This window comes from Muscardinus avellanarius (assembly GCF_963383645.1).
Source record: "Muscardinus avellanarius genome assembly, chromosome: 13".
In the NCBI taxonomy this organism is placed as follows: domain Eukaryota; kingdom Metazoa; phylum Chordata; class Mammalia; order Rodentia; family Gliridae; genus Muscardinus; species Muscardinus avellanarius.
This window is the reverse complement of record NC_137799.1, coordinates 36,077,439-36,087,184: the sequence shown is the minus strand read 5'-3', so window position 1 is coordinate 36,087,184 and position 9,746 is coordinate 36,077,439. Positions and strand designations below refer to the sequence as shown.

The 9,746-nt window shown below is 51.1% G+C and overlaps 1 protein-coding gene across 1 annotated transcript in view; it reads right to left on the bottom strand.

The window, feature by feature from the left end:
* GABBR2 (gamma-aminobutyric acid type B receptor subunit 2) overlaps positions 1–9,334 on the bottom strand; it is a gene marked incomplete at both ends in the record, with an annotated part of 372,345 nt that extends 363,011 nt beyond the window's left edge. The window contains one exon of the mRNA XM_080708508.1: positions 9,029–9,334. Within this exon, the coding sequence (XP_080564634.1) occupies positions 9,029–9,334 (306 nt within the window). The remainder of the gene's footprint in view (positions 1–9,028) is intronic.
* Between the last annotated feature and the right edge of the window lie 412 nt (positions 9,335–9,746).

Sequence of the window (9,746 nt, the reverse complement as noted above, 5' to 3'; positions counted from 1 at the left end):
GGACCACCCAACCTCCTTGGAAGGGAGGACCCATGAGAGGAGGCACAGGCGACCAGCGTAGCAGCAAAGGACACGACTCCCAGGCAGAGTCAGAGCCTGGCCTTTGGGTCCAACATGGGACTCCCCCTTATGGGCAGTCTTTGCTCCAGAGCTGCCCATTGGTCTGGCCAATGCTTCCCGAGTGAAATTCCTCCCACCCAGTTCTCTTTCCAGCCCCCTCTCCTTCCACAGGTATGAGTAGCACCTGGACGAAGTGTTTCTCCACCTATTCTTTCACAGGTATGGGCCCCAAGATGTCTGACACTTGTAAATCTCTCTTGGCATCTTTTTTCTAAAGGATCCAAAATGACGAGTGACCATGACATCCATATGCTTCCTGATGTTTCCCAGCCTCCTTTGAAGCCAGTTTGGCCAGAGACTTTCCAACCAATGAAATATGAACAGAAATAAATGTAACCTTCAAATAAAGGTAAAGACCCAGAGTGCCTTCCCCATGGATTCCTCTGTACCCATGCCTTCTTAAAGTCCAAAGACACAACACAAAAGCAGGCTGGGTCTCCACATACCTACATGAAGAAGAGCTATCCAGAAGGACCTTGGACACACACAAGACTTTATAAATGTTACTCTGTTAAGCAACAGAGATTTCAGGATGTGTTTGTTAAGCAACGTAGCTTAGTCCACCCTAACTAACACAAGACACGTATCCTATCTACTTATTTGCTCAGCACCTCTAAGACCTCTAGCTGCTAATTTCCCTGCTGATATCTCAGACCTCTGGATGCAGACATTGATGATGTTTCTCTGTGAGCACACATGAGGAAGGCATGAAGAAGGCTCCTTTAAAGATAAAGTTATCTGGCTGAAAACTCAGTGGCATACCAAGTACTCAATAGGCCCAGTGAGTTAGTTATGGCCATTACTTCCTCTCATCCCCTTTTAAAAGGACTTTGGGCCTGAGGAGTTGGTGTGGACTGGCATGGCCAAGGTATTGTCCTCATTTGGGAAAGCTGAGGGGCTGTGGCTGGTGGGGACTTGCAGAAAGCAGCAACAAATTGGCAGCTAGCTTTGTCCAGATATATGAAATTGATTAAACCCTGAGATGAGGGAGGAGGAAGACTCCCAGGAAGTGAGCCAGGCAAAACATACTGAGAGACACCAACCCAGAAAGCAGGCCCTCCTGATTCCTTTTCAGTTCTGTTCAGCAATAATTTATTCATGTCCACCACATGCCCGGCCATCAGGACCTGGGAATCTGACCAGCCTCGCCCTCATGGAGCTATAGCCCAGGACAGAAGAGACAATGCGACTGGGAAGGAAGGCAGGATGAAGCAGGAGAGCCAGGCTGGGACGCACACAGCCCCAGAGACCTCAGAGTTTGTTGTCAACAAACTCTTCTCAGCAACACAACATCAGAAAACAAGATGGCACATGACATTGCCTTATATTTGCAGCATGTTTGTAGTTTCCATGCCCATTCTATTCATGCCTTGTAATGGTCCTGTGAGGTCAGCATAATTATCCTCATAGTGTACAAAAATAATAACAATGATGGAAAAAAAGAGCAACAAATATTTACTAACACAGCATGCAGGCCTCGATGAGGTCGCACTACCTGGACCCTCCCCCTTCATCCCCTTGTACCTGATCAAGCAGCTAGGATACTAACCCTAGTTTAAAGGTGGAGACATGAAACAGACTGACTCTCTAAGCAAGTAAGTGGTACCCAAGCAGGATATAAACCCAGGTTTTCTGCCCAGAGGCGGAAGCTGAGCCAGCAGGTGATGGAGTGGAGGAGCTCGCCAGCCTCAACCTGTAGGGATGCTTTCTCCAGTTCCCCTCAGCACACTCTGTTGGTGACCATACTGCTGGGGACATGCACCCCTCCTGGCCATCATCCCCTCTCTGTCATCCCTCCTGACCCCCTGAGTCTCAGTTACTGCCCATTCTCCACAGCACCACACTCTGCCCCCCGAGATGCCTTCAGATCTCTCCTTTCCACTCAGCAGTGCGATGGCTTTCTGGCTTCTTGGTCTCTGAGCTCATTCTATCTGCAGTCCACCTCCACATTCCTACCAGCCCCGATCACATCATGCCTGCATTCATAGCCCTTCCTGGCCCCTCACAGCCCAGCCTGCTGGCGAGGCATCTCAGACCATCCACGCCCAACACAGGCTCAGGTTGGATCAACATGATGCTCCCCCACACATTTCACACTGTTCTGCTTCCATCCTTTGATCATGGGGACCCTTCCTGGGATCCAGCCTCCACTCGCCAGGGCCTGCACCTCTCTGTATCAGCATGACACTCACCTTGCCTGCCCCACCTTCACATCCCCTCCCCCAGGAGCCTCTCTTAATCCAGGTATAGTCTCTTTCTCTAAACATCCCTGGCATCTGTCTCTCTTTCACTGAGCATTTCCCAAGTGCTGCTTTTGTGGGTGTCTGTGGTCAGAGCTGCCTGGCATCGATGTGGGAGAGAAGAAATAAACAGAAAGGGGCCAGACATGGTGGTGCATGCTTGTAATTCCTGTACTTGAGAGGCTGAGACAGGAGGATCATAGGTTTGAGGACAGCCTCAGCAAGTAGCGAGACTCTCATCAACCTAAGGAGACTCTGTTTCAAAAAATAAAATAAAATAGGGTGTGTAGCTTAGAGATAGAATGCTCCTGGGCTCAATCCCCAGTACCAAATGACAAACAAACAAAACAGGTAGAAAGGAGACAAATAGGAAGGGAAAGCAAAATATAACCTTAGTATAAAAACCTGGTGCTAAAGCTTCTCATACCTTTACTCCCTAGACTAGTCCTCCATCCCAGGTCTGTCTGTCTGTCTGTCTGTCTCTCTCCCTCCCCCCCCCTCTCTCTTTCAAATTCCCGAGGAATCTGTAGATCCTAGCATTAACTGAAACAAACTATAATTGCCTTCTTGTTAACAAGACTGACAAGATATGTTGAAAAATATAATTGAGGTGACTCTCCAGCTTATCTGTTGATCAGCTGGATCAATGCAGCCCTCGATCAGCCTGAGGACCCTAAGGATAGCCAGACCCCTGGACCACCAAAACAACCTAGAGACTCGCAGATTGTCCTCACATACCTTCCCCAAACCCTCCCTTCACTGTGTTTTATCTAAAAGAAGAGTCATGAACCCTCCCCCAATGCATTGCCCTCTTGAGGTAGCTTGATTCCCCCTTGACTGTGTGTTTCCTACTATCCTAAATAAATCTCTATGTCTCTAACTGGCACATTCTGAAATTCCTTTCTGTCAAATAAGTCAAGGACTCTGCTGGTCCTAAGGTGGGTTTCCTCTTTGAGAACACCTTAGACCCCTCTTGGAATCAGCCCTCTGCCCGTGATGGCACGACATCACATCGCTTTAACAGCCTGATTTCATTGCAGGAATCACCTCTTCTCCACTCTGTGGTTGGGTGATTTCACCCCTCTAAGCCTTCAGCATGGGCTGGTAGATGCCCCAAGCCTGGTCCATTGGTGCCACATGATTGGCTGGGGGGTGAACACATGGCTCAATTCAAGCCAATGAGATCAAAGCCTAGGACTTCAGCTGAAACAGTAGGGAAAGAAACAACTCTTCTTACTGGAGTTTCTGAACTGCGAGTGTGCAGACCTGCAGCTGCCAGAGGCCATCTGTGCCACCACATGGGGACAGCCTGCCCCAGAGTGAAGCTGACAGGAAATCAGAGCCAAGATGCAGAGAGGGAGATATTTTTAAAGATCTCATTTGAGCCTCTGGATTCAGCCATGCCTGAATACAGCATACCCTGGGTTTGTTTAGTGTATGAACCAGAAAATCTGGGTTTCTACAATAAGAGTCCTAAACATCATACCTACTAAGGGCCAGGTACTATATTGGACAGTAGGGCTACAGACACCCAGATGCAGGCCTGATCCTAAAAGAGTTCATGTTCTTTTTATTTCTAATAACTGCTGTTTTGAGAAACTGTTCATTCACTGTAACACTCACTCTTCAAGTGTACAATTCCTGTTTTTTAGGATATCCTCAGGATTATGTAACCATCCCACTATCATTTTCTAGCATCAAAAATGAAGACAATAGTTACCCAGTTCTCTAATCAATGAATGTCTCTCTCAAACCAAGGCTGTGGTTTACAATTTGATATTACACCAGTAATTCTAACAGTGCTCGGTAACATCTGCAGAGTTGTACTCAGCCTCCCCAGGAGGCTCAGCCATAATCTAACAGTTGTGTGGATCCTGTCTAAAGCACAATGAGTAAGAGAAGAGATATTGAGCAAAGCTGCTAATGAAAAAACCATGCTCACAATCACTGGGTTTTCTTAGCTGGATCCCTTAGTTTATTATACTTTTTTTGTTTTTGTTTTGTCTTGTTTGGGTGCTGATGATGGAACTCAGGGGCGTTCTACTTCCGAACAACAGCCCAAGCCCTATTTTTTATTGTTTTGTTTGGAAATAGGGTCTCACTAAGTTGTAGAGGGCCTCACTAAGTTGCTGAGGCTGGCCACGAACCTGTGATCCTCCTGCCTTAGCCTTCCAAATCCTGGGATTACAAGCATGGTGGACTACCACAACCAGCTTACACAACATTTTAAAATACTAATGAGTGGTAAGACATACAATCCAATAATAAGAGAATGATTAAATACTTATATATCCACAGGATAGAATAGAATGTAGCCACTAAAAATCATCTTTATAAGCCAGGCATAATGACACAGGCCTATCGTCCTAGTGATTTGCTGGGATTGCTGAGGCAGGAGCATCACAAATTTAAGGCCAGCCTGAACTCCTTACAAAGACCCTGTCTCAAAAATAAAATACAAAAAAGGGTTGGGGTGTAGCTCAGTCATAAAGCACCCTAGGGTTTGATCCCCAGCATCATAAAAAAAGTAGAAATCATCTTTAAGAAAAGGATTTGAGGAACAGGGAAATACCCATACCAAAATATTAACTGAATAAAACATAATATTAAAATGCACCTAGTATAGTATCTCATATACATAATATAGTAAATATTGGCAACTAGAAGGAAATAATTCTAATGGTTAGACAATTATTTTTGTGTAGGTGGATGGGCAATTTTTCTTTATTTTTATGTAATTTTTAATTGCTCTAAAATGAATATTAATCAAATCTGAATCACCAACATTATCTTTAAGCTCATTTCTTGGTTATTATTTTATTTTATTAATGTGGCTACCACAGAATGAAAATCTACCACATGGAGACCTCCGTGTGTGTGTGTGTGTGTGTGTGTGTGTGTGTGTGTGTGTGTGTGTAACTGGGGATTGGTCCCAGGGCATTCTATCTCTGACCTATACCCTCAGTCTTATTTTGAAACATCTTACTAAGTTGCAAAGGACCTCGCTAAGTTTCTGTGGCTGGCTATGAACCTGTGGTCCTTCCTGTCTCAGCCTCCCAAGTATTGGAATTGCAGGAGTGCACCACCACCCCTGGCTTGAGAACATTTTTGAATCTCCAAAAAGTATTGCCCCTTGGATTCTTTTTTTTTTTTTTTTTCCGGTACTGGGGATGGAACCCAGAGGCATTGTACCTCTGATCTACACCCATAGCCTTAGTTTTTAGTCCTTTTTTTAAATTTTGAAACAGAGTCTCACTGAGTTGCAAAGGGCCTCGCTTAATAGCTGAGGCTGTCCAAGAACCACGATCCTCTAGTCTCAGCCTCCAGAATTCTGGGATTACAAGCATGTGACACCATGCCTGGCTCCCTTAGATTCTTTTAATGAAACACATAGGTATTAATGTAATCCACCAAGTTGACCTTTTTACCTGGATTGCTGGGGAACTCAGAGTAAAAATTTAATACTCAAAGTGGCGCATACTTGTAATCCCCACACCTGGAGGGCAGAGACAGGAGGATCACACAGGTTCGAAGCCAGCCTTGCTGTCTTAAGAGACCCTGTTTCCAAATGAAAATATAAAATAGGTCTAGGAGTGTAGCCCGGAGAAGGGTTCCATCCCCAGTACCACCAAAAAAAAAAAAAAAAAAATGTGATAACGCTTCTAGTCTTGGGATGACAAATCCCATGCCTAGCTTCTGATGCTTCCTTTCACCTATATTTATAATGTCTTGATTGTGTTTTTATATATGCAAAGACTCCTTGGGACACATAAATAAGTATTGCCTGAGTGATCTGATTTTACCCCAGAGAAGCAGAGCTTCCGACAAGTGATCTGTTGCGATGTTTCCTTTCTATAAACACGGGGCATCAAATGGAACTTTGAAAATTCTTTCGTTTTTTTTCTAATCACAGTAGAGGGTCAGCCTAGACACGGGAGGCTCCCTTGTTGAGACAGGCTGTCGACAGTGAACAGATCAACCCATTCCTTCCAAATTTCCATCTTGCAGAGTGTGGACCAAAAGCCCTACTCACTGGCCATTGGGGCCAGAAGCTGATAGCAAACATCAGCAAAGCCGGCCAACATCTATTCATCACATCCAACCTGCATTCACGTCTTCAGGGGGTTAAGTACACACAACCACAAACACAGGCCCCAAACACTCTCAAACGGGCCCCACACGCACATCAGTTCACCCTGGTTTTTGCTGCAAATTGCCCAGGCTAATCCTTTCTTCACTCCAGCTCAGAGGAAAAAAAAAAAAAATCTACTTTAAAGATGAGGTCACTTGAAAAAAAAAAAAACAAATAGTTATGTTACCTAGGCACTCTCTCAAAAGGGATGCCTCATGGCAAAAGATAATATATTTGACTGTCAGCCAGAATTCTTTTTTTCTGATGATAACTTGATGCTCCCCAACATGTCAGAAGCAAGCAAAAGACAGGAGCTCCCTTAATATTTTAACTGTGGCCCTCCTGTCCTGTAATGCCACTCCTAAGTGGGGAGGAAGGGAAAGAGACAGGACCATTTGTTGGGTGCTTACAGCGGCAGAGGACTGGCTGTGACCCTGCCAGCTCAGGGCATCCTGTGGGCCTCGTGTCACCCTGCCGAGCACAGACAATAAACATTTGCCCTCTTTTAGAGATGGACATTGAGGCTTGGAGAGATGAGGTACCTAGCTCAAGGTCACCCAGGGAGGAGGGAACCAGTTTCTGAGTGTTGAACCCTGGTCCAACCAACCCCGGAGCCTTGGATCTGGGCTCTTTCAAATGGCTAGAGACCTTCTCCATTTGCATGAGGCTGGAATCCTCCTCGGCCCTCCTTCCCACTGTTTCTTAAATATTCCCACACACTGAAGAGCCTCTGGCTGCCTCATCCTCTTGACTCTGAACCCTCTCGCTCAGAAAGTGATCAAAACACACTCGAAAAATAAAATGTGAAAGCTTCGACCCGTGCCCTGAAACCAAGCACCCAGAGCTTTGCTGCCACAAACAGGCTACTAGGAAATCGCTTCCAAGAGAAGTTTCTAAAAGGGAAGAAATGGATGGTGAAAACATCATGCCTCTGACAGTAGTTGGTGATGATGCAAGCAGGGCTGCCCTGTCCACAAATGTCTTTTATCTCCGGAGAAACCTGCTCTCCGGCGCCGTCCCTTCCAGAAAAACATGTATGGAAGCAACAAGCAAACAGCGCCAAGTAGACACAGCTCTGTGGAACTGCGTGGCGCTCTCCATTTATATGTGCAGGACAAATATCCGCTCCACCCCCACCCCGAACTCGAAAAGCTTGGGCGAAAGATGAGGGCGACAGGAATGTCATCTGGAAATGACTGCACACCGGGATTGCCCTGTACTGCCACCCAGCACCACCCCGGGGACATGAAAAGGGTCAGAGAAAGATGTGAAGTCCAGGTTGCGTCGCCAGCTTGATCCTCCTCCTCCCAAAGGGGTCTGCACCGGGGTGGGAGGGGGCAGCAGAAGCGCCCCGGGAGCTGCGGGAAGCCGGGGAGGGGGTGCAGCCCAGCGCCTCGGAGGTACTCCAAGCGACCTAGAGGCACCAACCGACACACTGCACAGGAAATCACTGCCCCCTTCAGGCCGCATCTCAGCCGCTGCGGCCGGAGCGCAGGAGCTTCCTCAGTCTAGAAAAACTCGAAAACCCGACCTTGGGCAGCCGGCAAAGATCCTCCAGGCCCTCTCGGCGCACTCTAGTCCCCGGAGGGCATGAGGATCGGCACTGGGGTTGCGGGCTGCACCCCAGCAGAGGGCGTGGGGAGGGGTCTTGAGATGAAAAGCTCTTGGTTCTCCGGCTCCGCTTGGAGAAGGAAGCCTGAGGGGAAGCTTGGAAAAGGAGGCCGGAGCGGCTGCGCTCCAAGTCCGTGGCTTGAGCTACTAGGATGCTTCAAGTCTGCACCTGGAAAAGCTGCTCCTGCCGCCTCCCGACCCACTGTGGCGGCGAGTTAAGACACCTCCATTCCAGTCCAGGGCAACACCTGCCGGGGCACTCTCGAGCAACTAACCCGAGAGGGGTCTCAAAAAACCCTCTGGGGCTATGGGCACTGCCGGCACATCCCAGCAGCCGCGCAGCAGAGCCGGCGGCCCCACACCTGCCTGCGCCGTGCGGGCTTGGAACTGCTGGCGCGCACCACACGCCCAGCCCTGCTGTGCTCTGGGGTCCGCGGCTCCCAGAGCCCTCTGGACCTTAAACCGGACTGGGCTTTCGCGAGGGACCTTGAGCAGGCCCACAGCCCCTCCTGCACCGACTGGCCCAGTTTGCAATCAGTAAGACTATCCCTATAACCTGGACCCTCACAGCCCCCAGCGGCACCTGGGTAGGGGCAATCATTGCAGGTGTTTGGGGGTCCAGCCCCTACTTTCTCCACTTCTTCTCTGGTCAAAGGAGACCCCAGTCTTCACACACACACACACACACACACACACACACACACACACTCCCAGGGGAGGAGGGTGCTCGGCAGATCTGGGTACCAGCTGTGCCAGCCAAATCCAGCGGGACCCCGGGGTGAGCACTGAGCACCAGCCTGGGTGCCCTCGGCGGTCACCGGCGGGCAAACCCGGGCTCTGGCCAGGGGCTGGAGCTTGCCGCTGCCCGGCACTCCCCCTCCCCGCCGTCCCGGGGCCCCGACGGCGCCGGCGGCCGGACACTCACCTCGGTGTCGTAGAGTCGCAGGTCGAGGAAGTAGGGGCGCAGGAGCGACTCGTTGCGGATCTGCTCGATGGCCAGCTCCACCGCCGGGAGCACGCCGCGCCCGATGCTGCCCTTGGCCACCTCCTTGGTGAGCGGCATGAGGCCCATGATGGAGAGCGGCGGGCTGCTGGGCGGCGGCCGGGGGGCGCCCCGCGCCCAGCCCCAGGCCCCGGGCGCCAGCAGCAGCGGCAGCAGGAGCAGCAGCAGGCGCGCGGGCGGCGGCGGCGGCGGCGGCCCTGGCTGCCCGGAGCTCCGGGGGGAAGCCATGCCGCGCCGCGGGCTGCGGGCGCCGGCTCACTCGGCCCGCATGGCCTGGCCCGGCCCGCCGCCCGGCGCCGAGCTCTCCCCGCGGCGCCCGCGCAATGGCGCCGGCCCGGCCCCGGCTCCGGCTCGGGCTCGGGCTCCGGCTGGCTCAGAACCGCGGCGGCGGCGGCGGCGCCCGTGACGGATCAATCACGCCGGGAAGGGTGGGAGCGATCCGAGCGCGGGAGGCGGGAGCGAGCGCGCGGACGCCGAGAGGGGGCCGGCGTCTCGGCGCGCCTCTCTCCGGCGCGGCCGCCCCGCTCCGGGCCGCCCCCGCCGCCCCCAGCGCTCGGAGCCGCGCTCCCGCCCGAGCTGCCGGGCGGCCGCCCCTGGAGCCCGCCGGGGGAGGGCGCGCGGCGGGGAGCGGCGGCGAGGG